The sequence below is a fragment of the Carex rostrata genome, chromosome 4, assembly GCF_964058835.1.
Source record: "Carex rostrata chromosome 4, lpCarRost1.2, whole genome shotgun sequence".
Lineage (NCBI taxonomy): Eukaryota > Viridiplantae > Streptophyta > Magnoliopsida > Poales > Cyperaceae > Carex > Carex rostrata.
In genome coordinates this window covers 6324404-6342199 of record NC_135921.1, presented here as the reverse complement: position 1 = coordinate 6342199, position 17796 = coordinate 6324404, and the positions used below count along the sequence as shown (strand labels likewise).

At 31.9% G+C, this 17796-nt stretch overlaps 2 protein-coding genes across 2 annotated transcripts; both read left to right on the top strand.

The window, feature by feature from the left end:
• Window positions 1-653: 653 nt before the first annotated feature.
• Window positions 654-4080, top strand: LOC144552459 (G-type lectin S-receptor-like serine/threonine-protein kinase At1g11410). Its single transcript, XM_078300440.1, has 2 exons — window positions 654-718; window positions 2864-4080. The coding sequence occupies exons 1-2, from the start codon at window positions 655-657 to the stop codon at window positions 4078-4080; spliced, it is 1281 nt and encodes a 426-aa protein (XP_078156566.1). The 5' UTR covers window position 654.
• Window positions 4081-4168: 88 nt separating this feature from the next.
• On the top strand, window positions 4169-7868 carry LOC144552884 (putative cysteine-rich receptor-like protein kinase 12). Its single transcript, XM_078300911.1, has 6 exons — window positions 4169-4315; window positions 4422-4555; window positions 4877-5087; window positions 5533-5779; window positions 7171-7303; window positions 7482-7868. The coding sequence occupies exons 1-6, from the start codon at window positions 4261-4263 to the stop codon at window positions 7749-7751; spliced, it is 1050 nt and encodes a 349-aa protein (XP_078157037.1). The 5' UTR covers window positions 4169-4260; the 3' UTR covers window positions 7752-7868.
• The last annotated feature ends 9928 nt before the right edge of the window (window positions 7869-17796 follow it).

Here is a 17796-nt window from a genome sequence, read left to right as displayed (position 1 = left end):
TCTTGACTTTTCTATTAAATCTATTTTTAACTTTTCAATGTACCAATTTTACACTAATAAAAAATAATAAAAATATGTAGCATGTTTAAAATAAATATTTAGTCTTCCAATTGTTTGGTTTTGAGAGCATGTGATTCATTTTCTTACTTGTGACGCAAAAATAAGTATATGCCTAAACGTCACTGTGTATGCGTCATAAGTAGATAAATGAGTCATTTGTCTTCGGAAATCAATCAATTAGAAGACGCAATATTTTTCTTACATGGACTAAATATTTTTTTACTTTTTTAATAAAATTTAAATGGGTTCTTTATAAATTAAAAAATGAGTTTTAATAGAAAGTCAATAAATTGGATAAATTTGTGGGTTTTTGAAATTTCGAAGGGTAAATAACTAAATATGATATTATAAGTTTTAAGAGTGGGTAATACATAATATTGAGGCTTTTTAGGATACACATGAAATTCCCCCAATATACCTTAGCATTGTTAGAGCAATTTAAAATTTGTGATTTCCCAATTTTTAAATGTTTGACATAGTGCTTACTTGATCAATACTTGACCAAGTTTATCATTCCCTGTTCCTAATTGTAGTATTAAACCAAGGTCATGAATTGATGTTTACTCGTAGAAAGTGGGAGGATATCCGGAGAAGATGGATACAACAGAGGTCTTAATTGCAATTTTATTGCTGTCTCTCATCACTGTTGATGGCAAAGGTATTCTTTTATGCTTGATTTTATGTTCTTAATTTGTTCTGTTTCTCTTGAATTGCAACCCATATGGCCATTATGCAAAGGTATTCTTTAATATTTCTTTTAATTTCTGTTATTAATTTTTTATCATATGATCAATCGTTAATTACATTTCAACCCAAATTGGATAAAGATCCACACAATTGTTGTGCTATGCGATATCTAAAAATGAAAATCTGAAGCGGAATTGTTCTTCTTAGAAAATAGAATGATTAAAAAAGCAATAGTTTGTTTGTGCTTGAAAATAGAAAAATTATAATATTATTTTGTTGAAAATTACATTCAAAGAATATAATTCACTAATAAGCATAAAGAAAATATTACATATTTGATACGATTTTTTTATTTATATCCATAAAATAAAAGGAATTTAAAAAAATAACTAAACGGGTTATAAAAATCGAAAAGTATCCAAACCGGCTAACGGTTAACCGGACCCGAATCAAATTTCCGGTTAACCATTAACCGGATTCATTGAAATAATCCGGTTAACCATTAACCGGTTTGGGAATTTGGAGAGAGTAGGTGCTGACAGTAATTGGCTCCCAAATTTCTATATTACTTTGAATCCCCTTCGTTAGTGTACCAAGTTACTGCATTTCTTTTTTTATTATCAAAATGACCCGTTATATGAAAAGGATATGCCGACAAATGACGCAAGAGAACACTATTCAATGAGGGTGGGTACTCTTTTTAATTGTTGATTTAAATATTCATTTTTCAATGCTAAGGTTTTGCGGGTTTTACGGCTGGGACAACGCTGGAGACCAATCATAAGGTCTTGTATGTGTGGGACCCAGTCAAATCCCACTTTGACTCCTCAATCCCGGCTTTGCATCTCAAAATGGACGGATGAGATGGACTCAACATATGACTCAATAATTCGAAATTTATAAAAAAAAACAAATTTCCGGTTTGTTAATAACCGAACTCATTTTCGATTACTCACTAACCGGACCAAGGAACCGGTTAACCATTAACCGGACCAAAATTCCTAAACCGGTTAATGGTTAACCGAATTATTTCAATGAAACCGGTTAATGGTTAACCGGAAATTTGATTCGGGTCCGTTAGCCGGTTTGGATACTTTTCGAATTTTATAACCCGTTTGGTTATTTTTTTAAATTCCTTTTATTTTATATATGGATATAAATAAAAAAAATCGGTGATAAAAGACACAATTTAGAATGAATGTAATACAAAAATGATAGAACGTCAAATTTAGAATAGACATGATATGCTTTTATTAAGAACTTGATCATATAAAATATTAACAAGCACATATTTTTACTATTAGAAGTTATGTTGCGTTTATTTGATTACATCAGCACGGATAAAATAAAAATATAATTAAAAATGTAAAAATTGATGATTAGATTTATTTTTCATTCAATATTGATCAAAATAATATATGTATGCAAAATCAAACGTTGTATATAATAACATATTGATCATACACTCTCATTAAGGATTTCATTCACCGATGCTGTGCACTTTTTCTCTCCAAATCCCATATTTAAAAATTGTATCTCCTCATTTGCATAATTGATCACGGTAAAGCCTACCTAAAGAAATTATATTTTCCTCAAGATCGATATGGTAGACTCGTTTCAATGGAATCAAAGATTGAAAGACAAAAAATAATAATAAATGACAACAGCTGGTCCAACAAAAATTAAAAAAAAACGGCCCAAAAGATTCTTGGACCAAGATTTGTTCCTTTCTACCTTTGTAATTACAGATCCTAATCAAGCTCATTTATATATCTTTATCATATCAATATTTATTTTCATTTATATATGAATTTGTAAGTTGTTTTTCCATGCATGTTTTTGTTTATATCTGTCAATTTTATTCATCCTTAACCAGACCCCTATTGACTACCTAACTAGCATTGAATAAAGCACTAAAGTAGAGCTGTCCAGTTCTGCTCTTGGTTATTCTTATAACCAAGCTCATGACTATATATATGTACCCTATTTACTTTTGTCAGTGTAAAGCATAATTTAAATAGGATAATCTCTTAAAATATAGTATGCTTCATTAATCCATTTTTATATAAGTAGTGTAATACAGTGGGTGTAACCTAATTTTATCATTGCATTGCAGGGAATACACTAAACACAAGTGAGGTGCTGCAAGATAACGAGGTCCTAGCTTCATCTAATGGGAGATTTCAGTTGGGTTTCTTCAACACCACAAATTCCAAAAACCGATATCTTGGAATTTGGTCCACTGACCCTCATAAGACGGTCGTCTGGGTTGCCAATGGGGGCCGTCCAATCATCAGTGGCACTGGCAACCTTTACCTATCCCCAGAGGGAACCCTTTTCATCCAAGATAATAGCACGGGCCGAGATATATGGTCTACTGGTAATCAGCTCAGCAGAGGAGAACCTCAAGTTTGTCTCCTTGATATTGGGCTTCTTGTAGTTAATGACACCAAAACAGGGAAATTTCTGTGGCAGAGTTTATACCAACTCTCTGACACCCTATTGCCCTATGTACCACTTGGGTATACCAAGTTGTTGGATTCAACACTTGAAATTCAACTCTCTTCTTGGAACATTACTGGAATTGATCCTTCCCCTGGGCAATATGTTCGGAAATTGGACCCTTCTAGAAGGTATGAACTGGTTGCTTTCAGGGGTTCTGATATTTTTTATCGGTCTGGTCCTTGGGATGGTAACAAATGGAATGGTTTCCCCGAAATGACAAATGATTTGGTGAGGTTTGTTCTCTCAAAATCAGGTGACAATGGAGCGCTTTACTGGTATGAGCCTGTAGACTCATCGGTCCCATGGCGTTATGTCATGAACTCAAATGGCACAACATATCGTTATTATTTGAAAGGAAGTGATTGGATAGAGTATTGGAAAGCGCCAGATGACTCAACGCCTTCATATGGTGCATGTGGGCGGTATGGGATTTATTCTGATGGCAGTTGTAAATGTTGTGTTGAAAGTTTATTTCTTCCCAAGAATGAGAAAGATTGGAAGAACCGCATATATTCTGGAGGTTGTGAAAGAGTGGATCCTCTAAATGACGCTACACATCATGAATTTCAAACTCTAAATAATGTGAAGCTGCCAGACACAATCAATGCAATTTCTGATGACAGAAAAAGCAAAAGTGAATGTGCAAGTTGGTGCCAGAAGAATTCCTCTTGCATGGCTTATGCACATATGGAATGGCAAGGATGCTTGGCTTGGTTTGGAGACCTAATTGATATGATACAATTTCATCAAGGAGGGGATACTTTATATATCAGTGTTGTTGCTTCTAAGAGTGGTATGTGGTTATTTGCAATGATTACAAACAATTAAATAGCTTGGGGAAGTCAATTTTATTTTTTATTGATTATTTTGCACTTTGTCTTACCAGGCTCCAATAATGGAAAAATGGGCCCCATCATTGTGCCTCTCAGTATTGCTGCAGGTCTGGTTCTCATTTTGGCAGTGCTTATAATTCTGGTATGGAAATCCAGAAGAACTCGAAAAATAGGTATGATATTAAGATGGATCACAACAAGGTGGCCATTCAAAAGAACTCTACAACCAGGTACTCCACAAACCATCTAAGAACAATTCTCAGACCAAAGTTCGTCCTTGTATCATAATTACCTATTGCCTGATCATACTTCCCATTTTCATATCTCATGTTGTAGGAAATGATCCAACTAATGGGCGAGAAGATGTTCAAATTTTTGAATTTTTCGACTACAAGAGAATAATAGCTGCCACGGGTAATTTTAGTGACATGAAAATCATTGGCGAAGGACAGCTTGGACCAGTATATAAGGTATGTGCATGCCTCCTGTATACAGAGGGAGCCATATATGTAGTTATCAGGTTTTTGTCAAAAGGTCGGAGTTTATTTGGGATATGTTCTAATAAACTATTTTTATTATAGAAAGCTGGTAGTTGTTAGAAAACTTAGACCGCTTAATTTCAAAAAGACAATAATAAGGTTAAATTGTCTTTCATCTTTTGTGTACTTATTACGTATTTTCTGTTACTAATCTTCTTTCTTACGACATTGTTGTTATACATTTTTGCATTATTTTGACTATTGGATTAGCTGGTCCCATATTAAGATCACTTGCTATGTGCATTGCTATAGGGAGTTCTCGAGAATGGTGAAGAAATAGCAGTTAAAAAAGTTTCAAAAAGTGCACCTAATGGAAGTGAACAGCTTAAAAATGAGCTAAATCTTCTTTCAAGGCTCAAGCACAAGAATCTTGTTAAATTGATGGGATTTTGCATACAGCGGGACGAAACAATCCTATGCTTTGAATTTATGCTGAATCATAGCCTCGATCAATTGTTGTTTGGTATGTTACACAAATTTTTTTTCAAATTTGGTCTAGTGAGTTGGTTGAGAATTACTTCAGTATTCCCCTAATCTAAGATGAGGATGCAAATAGTTTAGTTCACTGAGGGCCTGCACATAGAGTAAGAAGATGGTACTTCTGTCAATTCTTATCTCACCATATATTAGGATTAATTGAAGTACAATGAATGTGTTTTAAGAATGAGAATAATTCTTAGAGTTGAGTGAGAAGTGTGATATATATATAAAAACTGAGGAAAATATGAAATCTGAGAAGAGTTAAAGTGTATAGACGATATTAAACCTGTGTCAGATACCTAGATCACTTTGACATATGCATACATTCCTTCTTTGTGCTGCTCCACCCGAATCTCTAGATATTGTGCATTACCATAAATGAAATTTTTAATTTTACTTTGACGGATAAGTGTTATTTGTTTAAATAGGCACTACAATCTTAGAAGAGGAAGTGGAACTAAACTGGGAACAGAGATCCAGATTAATACAAGGAATCAGCTCAGGCCTTCTTTACCTACATGAGGATTATGGTAATACAATAATTCATCGGGATGTAAAGCCTGCTAATATTCTACTAGACAAAGATATGGTCCCAAAAATCTCAGATTTTGGTATTTCAAGGCTCTTTGAAGAAGATCGCTCCTTTTTTACAGTCAGCAGTATTGCTGGGACAAGGTTAGTCCACAACTTAATGTTTACAATTCATTCCGCTTGGGACTTTCTGTACAAGACCAATTAGGTACTGTAATGATTTAGAACTTCTGAGACTTCTTCATTTCTATTATAAAAAGGGAAAAAAAATGTAGCCTGCAGTCATCTAACTTTCTAAAAAAATAATAACAATGGAGGCAATATTTTGAGAGCGACAATTAGATTATTCGGTGCATAGAAAATTTTCTCTCTTAATACCCACTTTATCCTTCTTTAGAATCTTTTAATTATGGTAGGAACTTGAAAGAGAATGAAAAAATGACATGGCTTATTGCCTTTTTTATTTTATTTTTGAACACTGTTATTTTGCTAGTTGAATGCTCAATGCAAAGATTTTTGTTTTGTTTTGTTTTGTTTTATATAAAATTTATCCTTAATTATATCTCCCTATTTAGATAAGTCTTGTGCAGCAGCGCATTGTTAAAAAGAAGAGTAAAGTATAATATGTTATGAAATACCTTTTTGACATTAACAGAAAGATTTATTTTGGGAAACCTTTTTTCTAATATTTGTATGTTCTGGTGACGACTACAAAAGTTCAAGAGGGAAATGTCTTCACTACTCACTAGTATGAATTCATTTCTATACTCCTGGTAGCTGCTATCTGGTTCTCAAAAAAGTCATATTTTTTGTTCATGTGTCTTCACTACAAAAGTATGAAAACATATACTATTATTGCTATAAGAATAAAATTCATCATGTGATTTTTACATCTGAATTTCATACATAAAGTCATATTTTTAACATAGACAATTTTTTCATTATATGCAACAAAATTCATTCAACTTGTTCTTTCTTTGAAGTTACATATTAATTTTTATTCAATTCATGTATGGTTTTCATTTGCAAAATTTTAATTTATTTTCTTAGTTTTTTTGTTTTGAGCATATGAATCAATTATATAAATAAACAAACATAATGTATTTTTGTTCAATGAATTGTAAAATTATGCAAACGAAAAATCAGACTTCAATTGAACAAAAAATCACGTGCATGTTAGATAAAACTATGTGAAAAATGTGATTTTATCTAAGAAATTTTGATATCAAATTCTAGATGTCTATGCGTTGAGTATTTAATTTAGCTCTCAATATAACAGTGACCCCATGAAAAAAAAGGCAATAAGCGAAGTCATTATTTCATTCTCTTTCAATAACATCTAATAAACCAAGTTGGTCCCTCGACTTCAATAACTGAACTTCTGAATATGAACTAAATTGATTCTCAAACTTATTTCAAAATAGCCAACGTAGTCCTAAAACAATTCATGTTATTGTGAGAGAAGTTCAAGGATCGACATCGGAACAATTAGCAATATTGACCACTAGTATCGGTCCATAACTTCATTTTTTCAGAGGTTACATAGCACCAGAACTACAGAATGGAATGCTGTCAACTAAAGCAGACGTGTACAGTTTCGGAATGGTTGTTCTCGAAATAATCAGCGGTAAAAAAAACACTTCCTGTCCCACAGGGCTTGTTAGTCTTGTAAGCACCTCTCTCTCTCTCTCTCTCAATCTCTTCTTTTATTTGAAAACCTTGGCAGTGGCTGCTAAGTGTTCTCTCTTTTTGAGAAGCTCTGCAGTGGTTTCTTCTCTCTCTCGCTCTCTTGCTCTCTCTCACACTCACTGACAAAATATGAAATTTTGTTTGTACAACCATTTAGGTACTTAAATACTTAAATGAAGGAAGAATACTAGACTTAAAAGATGCAAGACTAACAGAACCCTGCTCTGATGGAGAAATAAAAAGAAGCATACACATTGCATTACTCTGCCTCCTTGAAGAACCTCATAGGAGACCTGACATGCGGGAAATCAATCACTGGCTTACTTGCCAATCAACCCATCCTCCTACCTTGCCTGTTCAGGCTTCACATTGGGGCAATATTGTCATTGACCGCTCTGCAGTTGTTGACAGCTCGGCCCTCTTGTAAACCTAAATGATTTGTTATCGGCATGCTACAGATGCATTGTACTGCTACTTTCTCAGTGTGTGCTCACAAGAGCACGTCTCATCTAGTCTTCATTAAGTTTTATATTTGTCTTTATGTTGATGTTGTTGTTGTTTGTTTTATTTTATGATTGTGATTGGGTTTCATTTCTAGCTTACTCCAACTTATTTGGGAGTAAAAGCTTAGTTGTTGTTGTTGTCGTCTTTATGTTGATGTATCATGCTTTGTTCTCCTCTATACTTTCCTAAATGCAATGGGTATTTTATAAATTTGGAATGAGCTTTAATAGAAAGTCAATGAATTGGGTAGATTTGTAAGGTTTGAAATTTAGAAGGGTTAATATGATATTATGAATTTTATAAGGGGATGTATGTATTTCGAGGTTTTTGAGGGATATACATGAAAATTATCCTATTAACTAATACTATAAAAGATATTTATTTGATAATTTCAAAAGATATATTTTTTTGCAACAAAAGTTGCTGGAATGCATTCACAGAACATTGCATACACGCTAATTAAATGTTTCTAATTAATTCATATATAGTTCATTAATTCCAAGTTATTAAAATCACCAAAACTGTCATTTGTTCTTGAAATATTCTGTAATCCTTGCATAAAGATTTAGTAGAAAATTGGAAAGGTTATATCAATTGTTACTCAAAGAAAAGCTGGTTTTATTCTTTGTTATCACATTGTTCATGTCATACATTTCTAATTATTTTCGAGATCATCTAAAAGTCATTAAATGTCAAAAACTGACAAGTACTCTTCATATATTTTCTAATACTTTTGTAACAATTTATTAGAGCTGATTTTACATTGTAATAAACTGACAAGAACTCGCAATTGACAGTTCATGAGGGAATCTAAATCTTGTCAAAGCTAAGTCTACGCTTTATGTGTAGCCAGAATTGATCGCAATACATTCTTGTCAAGTTTGAACCGTTTATTTCAAATATGAGGATCATGATCAAACCAAAGTGTCACGGCTAAAACAGATATATATGTACCCGAAATTTTAATCTATAACATCTGGTCCATTAAAAATTCAAACCATACAATTATTTTTGAAAGAATTTTAAAATATACCCAGCTCGCTGAATTATTCAATAGGACAGTTCATTTTGTGATCAAATTATGTATGTAAATGACCCGCTAGATAATTGAATAGATTAATTAAGTCAACGGGCCGAATATATTTGAAAATCTTGTAAAAATGAGTATATGATTTGAATTTTTAATTGGCCAGATGTTATAGGTAAAAGTTTTTTTTTTGTTTTTTTTTAAAACTTGGAAGAGGCTCCCAAGTGTTGGTTATAGGTAAAAGTTTCGGGAGATATATAGTGGATATAAATTTAGTCAAAATTAGTTTTAATATCACCTGATCTAAATGGTACAAATGAAATCCGTACGACTGGAACTGTAGTGAAGATCGACTCTGTTTTTATGTTCTTTTAATCTTTTTTTTTTTTTTTTCTCATTGTTGTTGCAAACAGGGCGGGCGACCCATCATGTGACATATCCATTCCTCTTCTTAATGGGTCCTCTAAATTTTTTTTTAATAAGGTGTGACGACCACAACTCAATCAATATAGAAGAACACAAATTGAATAGAAGGAAGGAACAAATTTTATTGATCTCTCAGTAGCGAAACAAGAACAGTAAGGAAAAAACAGTAAGGAAGAAAGGAAGTAAAATTACAAATGATTGATAATTGTTTTCATGTTTTAACTCCTCAGACTAATTCCCTTTTTATAGGCGATGCCCCCCGAGGTGGAATAAATCTAATCCATGCTTCCAATCTTTCAATTGAATCTCCATGCTCCATCTCAGCACTTGCGTGTAACAGCTTGGTCACTCATCTGGTCTTGTTCCCCTCTGTTTAAAGGTAATGCCATCCTCTCCATTTCTGACACTTTGGGTCCCGTTCTCCATTCATTTAATTTCTCATTAATAGAGGTGGGGTCCTTCTGCAGCGTCTGATTTCTTTTAAAAATCTTGCCCGTTGTTTGAATGACTATGCCCGAACTCCTTTCTTCTTTTCCACCTTGTTTGATTAAATCCAAATTGGATTGGATAATTCCCAAATTCGCTCCAGGTTCTGACATAAGGACCTCAACTTCCTCGTTTTAGTTATTTATTGCATTTTTTATACCAGTCAAGCGGTAACAGTTTGTGATATAGTTTCTAACAACACTATTCTCTCAATATTAATTAAGGATTGAGGTTTGTTTGTTTGTTTATAATAACAAAGATTCCTTATTTAAAATTAATATTATAAAAACATGTTTAATTATATGATGTGAAGTAAATTTCTTATTTCACACTTTAACTGCATCAAACTAAAAACAAAATCAAATGAATAAGATAATAATAATAAGTGAGAGTTAATTAATTTGGAGTAAGTTATTCTATTTCTCTAAATAAATAATTTACTCTACATTTATTTTGACTGTAGTGTCCAATGCAGAATTTTTTTTTTTCAATATCTTATTACTCCAGACGAATTAAAGTTGTAAATAGTCAATTAAAGGGGCTGTGTTTAATTCACGTTCTTCTTGTTATACATTACAACCAGTGTTGCAAAATGCGGTTCTATGCGGCGCATATGCGGCCGCATATGCGTATGCGGTTGGAAACCGCATAGGAAAAAACATATGCGGCCGCATATGCGGTTCTATGCAGTTCCGCATATGCGGTTCCGCATATGCGGTTCTGCATATGCGGTTCCGCATATGCGGCCGCATAGAACCGCATATGTTTGTATGCTATAAAATTTATGTATTATGTTGTGATAACTGACTTGTGATATGTTTGTATTATGTTATTTTATGTTCTTTGATATGTTTGTATTATGTTGTTTGTGTTTTTATGTTTGTATTTTTATTTTTGTTGTGAGATTATGCATATAATGATACAAATTATATATGAATTCTTATTTTAAAATCCGCATATATTAGTCCGCATAAAAATCCGTATATGCGGCCGCATACTGTATATGCGGTATGCGGTGCCCTTCCGCATACCTTCCGCATACCGCATTTTGCAACACTGATTACAAGAAAGGGCTGCACTTTGCATTCTTTTATGTTATGTTAGATTGACTATAATTAATAATCTAATATAATACAATTTCTACTGACAGGGACAACAAAGCATCATGCTGTCGTCTATTGTCCATTTTTCCTGGAGAATTATATAATACTTCCGTGTCTCCGAGAAACTATTATTTATAAAAACAAAATAAAGAAAGAGAGAAATTATACCGATCCAAAGATTTATTTTTTATTTTTGTTGTTTGACACGGCTTCCCATCCACTGTTCAAAGTCTCAAAGTTTGGATGCACTGGTAAAATGTCTCAAACGTTGCATGAATAAAAAGGTTTTTTTTTTCTGCTTGGATCCAAACTTTGCATGAATAAATTTATTTTTTCTAAAGTTTGAATCGGTATAATTTTTATCAATTTAAAATTTGGATTGGAAAATTTTATACCAATTCTTCTAAACATCGAAAAATTAAGGTACTCTTTCCTTTCCTTTTATTATTTTAAAATATTTTTATAATTACCAAAATATTTCCTTGTCCACTCACCTTAATTGTCCCAATATTTTTTTAGGGGGAATTTTATTCATACCCCTAAAGAACCTTGCAATTACGTATTTTCCCTTCAAAAATTCATAATATCATATTTATTATTTTAAATTAAAAACTCACAAATTTATCTAATATGTTATGTTTTCTATTAAATTCATTTGAAATTTATAAAGTTTTCATTTTACTTTTTATTAGAACAAATAAAAAAAATATCTATCGTGTGTAAGATGTATGCCGTCTTCTAATTGGTCGGTTTTTTAGGACAAGTGATTAATTTCCCTACTTGTTACACACACAAAAGCATATGCTTAAATATTATTGTGAATTTGTCAGAAGTAGAGAAATAAATTATTTTTCCTCAATAAATTGGCTAATTAATTAGGTCTTTTATACAAGCTACGATTTTTTTTAATAAATGATAAAATAGAAACTTTATAAATTTATAATGAAATTTAGTACAAAAAAATAGACAACAAATTGGTTAAATTTGTGAATTTTTTAAATTTAAAAGGGTAAATATGATATCATGAATTTTAGAAGGGAAACTACGTAATTTTATGGTTTTTTAGAGGCACACATTAAAGTACTAGCTGCAGATTTAGAAAGAAAGAAGAAATAAAACAATCTGAATAGAAAAATATTGAAACCAGATTGGTGTAATGGAGCAATTTACTTTTTGTTGAGAAATAGGATCTAGGATCTCAGATTAATAATCATCATAGATCTAGAAATAGAAGGCTAGGATTAAATCAAGGAAGTAAAGGGGCCTCCTTGCATATATTCACAATTGATACAATTTGAAAATGAAAAATCTAGTGCACTATTTAAAATCTTGTTGGAAGGATGCCCAAGCCTCTTATGCCAAATGTCTTGGTTAATAGATTTAGCGGAAGCACAAACATTTAATTCTTGTAAATTCAAGAGATAGTGTCCATTTTCAAGAAAACATTCCCCAATCTTCCTCCCGGTTTCCCGGTCCTGAAAGATAACATTTTTATATGAGAAAATTACGTCACAATTAAACTCATATGTTAGTTTTTTTACGGAAATTAGATTTATAGGGAATGTATCAAGATATAGAACATTATGAACTTTTTTGTTAAAAATATCAATTTCTCCTACACCATTAATTTGTGCTTTCATACCGTTGGCCACTAATACAAATTGATTATTTTTTGCCATGTCTAAATTTGTAGTGCCGATCATTCATTATTTATTAAAAATGATGGAGAAAATATAACCCTTGTACTAGTATATGTAGATGATATTATAGTTACCGGAAATAACGTAGAAGAAATTAAAAGAGTTAAAAGCCAATTAAAAGAAAAATTTGACATCAAAGACCTTGGATATTTAAAATATTTTCTAGGAATAGAGGTAGCACATTCAAAATTGGGACTCTTCATCTCCCAAAGAAAGTATACTTTAGACCTCTTAAAGGAAACCGGTAAATTAGGATGCAAACCAATCTCTACCCCAATTGATAACCGGCATAAATTAAATGATGAGGATGGTGAACCAATTAAAGACATAAACCAATTTCAAAGGCTAGTTGGAAAGCTAATTTATCTAACGGTCACCCGTCCGGATATTTCTTTTTCCGTAAGCCAAATTAGTAGATTCATGCACTCGCCAAGAACTCCACACCTAGAGGCAATAAATAGAATTTTAAGGTATTTAAAGAAAAATCCCGGCAAGGGAATTTGGATGAAAAACAATAATTCTAATATCATATGTGGCTATTCCGATGCAGATTGGGCTGGAAGTTTTGATAGAAAATCCACTACCGGTTTTTGCACATTTGTAGGCGGAAATTTAGTCACATGGAAAAGCAAGAAACAAAACGTTGTGGCACGATCTAGCGCGGAGGCGGAATATCGTGCCATGGCGTCAACCGCATGCGAATTAACTTGGATAAAACATCTACTCAAAGAAATAGGCATTGCTTGTGATCAACCAATGAAGATGTATTGTGATAATAACTCCGCAAGACATATCGCATCGAATCCGGTATTCCACGAGCGAACCAAACATATAGAAGTGGATTGTCACTTCATTAGAGAAAAAGTTCAAGCAAAGGAAATAGAAACACCATACGTTAAGAGTGAAGATCAACTAGCGGATATCCTCACCAAAGGCTTGGACCCGAGTTCATTTGAAAAAATTTCAAGCAAGCTAGGATTGTATGATATATACATTCCAAGCTTGAGGGGGAGTGTTGAGAAATAGGATCTAGGATCTCAGATTAATAATCATCATAGATCTAGAAATAGAAGGCTAGGATTAAATCAAGGAAGTAAAGGGGCCTCCTTGCATATATTCAACAAATAGATATACTGTACATAGGTACAGGGTACAAACGGTAACAAAACAGTAGCTTAGATGTTTGTAATATATATAGGAATGAAAACAGTGTAAAGAACAGAATTGAATGAAATAATTGTTTTCTCAAAATAATCTCTCCTCAGAAATTGCATAAATTCAACACTTTTTTATTTGCATTTTCTGTTTCAGTGAGGTTATTGTTTATATGTTTAAAGTATACGTCGAATAAGGTATTGTCAACCAAACTATAAAACAATGATTACTTAGGGATGACAGGTCATATGGAATAGACATATGAACAATAAGAGGTACGTACATTGAAACTATATTCATTTATAATTAGCATTGTTAGAGCATCTTAAAATTTCTCATTAATTTCCCAATTTGAAGATGTTTGACTTAGTACTTTATTAATACTTGACCATTTCTCACTTCATAATCTAATTGAAGTACATTGACCAAGTGGACTTGATATTAGCACAAATAGAAAGTGAAAGGATCCATATTGCTAGTCTGTGCAAAGTACAAAGGTGAAGTATCAACTAGAGAAGATCGATCGTCGGAGAAGATGGTCTTATTAATTCCTATTCTTTTGCTGTCTTCCATCGCTGTCACTGTTGATGGCAAAGGTATTATTTTATGCTTCATTTATGTTCTTAATTTTCTGTAGTTTCTTTTTATTTGCACCCTATGTTATATCTGCTTGTATATATATAAGATACTTATCAATCTAGTCCAAACGCTAACCTCGCTAGCTAGTGGCTATTTCAAACTTAAACGCTATAATTAACCTCGCTAATCCCGCTCTCTATCAGTCCAAACGCACCCTAATGAAACAAACAAACTCCAAGCTGATAAGCCCAAACCTAGCTCTCATCCGATCATCACATTAATTCCTTCTCTTCGTAGAATCGTTAATAATCTGAAGAATCGCCAATTACTCAGCTCACTGATCTCAACCTGGATCGGCCGAGTCAACTCGGAATATCTCCTATAATATTAGATCTCCCTCTTGATTCTATTACTTCCTACATATCATTACATTGTTAATTTAATTGAAAAATGATTGGACAATACTACGAACTTTGTTACTAAATGCCTCGGTATTTCCTCTCTCCATTCACTGCCAAGGGTTAACGTACAGACGTATGATAAGAGTAAAATATATAGGCATTTCAGTAATTAACATTCTATACAGAGAAATCAAAAGGTGTGTGTATATATAATGACTATTGTTATTACTGACAATAATATCTGCTTAGGTACTGATGTTGTTAAATAATTTTATTATCGCGGATAAGATAGATTCTTGTAATTAACCAATTAAAGCTTTTCATTTCTTGCTTTATTTTTCTTCTGCATGTAGGTTTTTATTTATTTGACATTTTTTTAACATCGACAGTGAATAATAACTGCTCAACAATCGAAGTTAATAAATAAAAGTAATTATAATCTATATATTATATCTAACTATACAATTACAAAAATCCAGAGCGTTCTTTAAGTCGATCTGTTGCGTATCTCAAAACGTACCTTCTATTTTAGAACTCTGTTGCGTATCTTAAAATGTACCTTCTATATATTTCTATATCTAAAATAGATATCGATTTTTTTTGCAGCTGAAGCTGAACAATCCATACCATATATTCTTTTCTCGTTGTACTTACATGTATCGATCTGAGATAATACAGATCCTATTTTCTTAAGAAAGTGGTCCCCTCAAGTCAAATCAGGGGCCGGGAATTTTTTTTTGATGGACTACTATCAAAGTCATTAAACCATTGATATTTATTCTTCATATACTTTCTAATTAATTGCATAATAATTTATTACAGCTCATGATTTGAAAGTATTAACTTAACACAGTCAAAGTCTACTGTAGTATTATTGCATAAAATATCTCAAGTCTCAACCCTGCGCTCGGGTCGCCGTGCCCGGGAGCTTTACAGCTAAAAGATGAGTAGACAACACTGATTGATTATTTTTCTTTGTTTTTCTTATTAATATAGAGCTTATTTTAATTTATTAATTTATCAAAACTGATAATTTTAATTGAAATATTATATAATACATGCAAAATAATGTATTAGAGCAAATTCAAATCTGAATATTTTTCACACATACTAAATATTTTTATTTTTTAATAAAGGATCAAATAAGAAGTTTATAAAGTTAAAATGAGTTTTAATAGAAAAATCAATAAATTTATATACTTGTGAGTTGTTGAAATTTAGAAGGGTAAATATGATAATATGAATTTAAAGAGGAAAATACGTAATTTTGAGGTTGTTGAGGATATACATGAAATTCCTCCAAACAAATATATTTGTCTCTTCAAAATTTAGATAGTCATTATTTACGTTTAACTATATGCTATTAAGAAAAAAAGAAAAATAGCACAGTTGGTTAAGAAAAAATCCGGTCATTTAAAAGTCATTATGCGAAGATTAAAAAAAAAACTACATGCCATTAATATTTAACTTCATATAATAGTAAATTGAAAACTTTCAGAAATAGACATCAAATGAACAAATCAACATTAAATGATTTATGATCTATATATACAGTGCAACTTCTTGAGTGAGGTTACGGTACTTTGCAAAGTACAAATCAACATAATTTTTATATTAAAATGTATCACGAGACCAAATGTTACATTTATTAGAATTTTTCATATATTTTAAATAAGTGGAAAATCGATCACTACTTTCGAATGGTTTAAAATCTTTCAATCGGGTGATTTTTATATATCTAAAAAAATAGTAAAATATTTAAAAAAAATGTAAAATTTGATTCAAGTATATTTTTATATAAAAATCATGTTAAATGATTTGAATTAACAATTTAATCACAGCATTTTGTGCACGGCTCTTCCAAAATGATAGGGTCATAAGAACAAAGCATCTCTATCTATTATCCATTGACAATAATTAATAGTACGTAATACCTTACCTCATATATATAATATAGTACACTCACCGTATCCCAACATTTTATTTAAATAAGAATGTTAAATTTTTTTGAGTGCGCCCACCCCCCCCTCCCCCCCCCCCCCCCCTACTTATTATTTCATTAAACCACAGAAACTACTACGGAGTTGCGAGGGGAAAAAAATCAGAATAGAAAAATGTTCAAACCAGCTATTACATATATATTTGATGAAAGGCATAATTTAGAATGATTATGATACACAAATGATAGAACATCTAATTTATAATAGACATGATGTGCTTTAATTAAGAACTAGATCATATATTAAAAATAAAAAAGGCACGTAAGTTCACTATTAGAAGCTATGTTGCGTTTATTTGATTACATCATCACGGATAAAATAAAATAAATAAAAAACCACCAAAGTTGATAAATAAGATTTCTTTTGCATTTGAATCAAAAGAATTTATGTATGCAAAATCAAACATAGTTTATGATAACATATTCATCATACATTCTCATTGACGGATTTTGTTCACCGATCCTGTGCACTTTTTCTTCTCCAAATCTCATACTTAAAAAAATGATATTTTAATTTGCATAATTAGTCACGGTAAATCCTACTTAAATAAAATATATTTTCATCAAGATATATGGTAGACTCGTTTCATTTAAAATATTTAAAAAAAAAAGAACCAACCTTTGATCTAGTGGCTAAGGAACATATTTCTCATGTAAAAAATCATGGATTTAAAATCCACAAAATAAAAAAATTCTCTGTAATATAAATAGAAATTTGAAGAAAGCTAGTAAGCTAGAGCCTCCACGTCTCACTTCAAAAAACAAAAAAAACAAAAAAAAGGGAAGAAAAGAAAAATAAAATAGCTGGTCCAACAAAAATCTAAACTCACGGCCCAAAATATTTTCTTTTTCTCAGCAGCCCACTTATCACCTTTGGGTCCCACGCCTCTTCTCCTCCTATTTATTAACCGGTTCTCCTGAATAATCCAAATTTTGAGTTTGTATCTGGACCGTACGATGAGAATGTGGATCAATCCAACTCAGATAAAACGCACAGGATTCCTTTAATATTCGTGTCAAAGCAGATAGGACGGTAGGAATCCAACCTCATGATTTGGGTTATTTAAGCGATTCGCATTCAAAATAGCGAGC

Excerpts from the sequence above, each read along its gene's own strand:
- LOC144552884 (XM_078300911.1), top strand. The coding sequence starts at position 4,261 with ATGATATTAAGATGGATCACAACAAGGTGGCCATTCAAAAGAACTCTA. Across the intron at positions 4,316-4,421 it reads CAAAAGAACTCTACAACCAG|GAAATGATCCAACTAATGGG; the intron begins GTACTCCACAAA and ends CTCATGTTGTAG. Across the intron at positions 5,780-7,170 it reads AGCAGTATTGCTGGGACAAG|AGGTTACATAGCACCAGAAC; the intron begins GTTAGTCCACAA and ends TCATTTTTTCAG.
- LOC144552459 (XM_078300440.1), top strand. The coding sequence starts at position 655 with ATGGATACAACAGAGGTCTTAATTGCAATTTTATTGCTGTCTCTCATC. Across the intron at positions 719-2,863 it reads CATCACTGTTGATGGCAAAG|GGAATACACTAAACACAAGT; the intron begins GTATTCTTTTAT and ends ATTGCATTGCAG.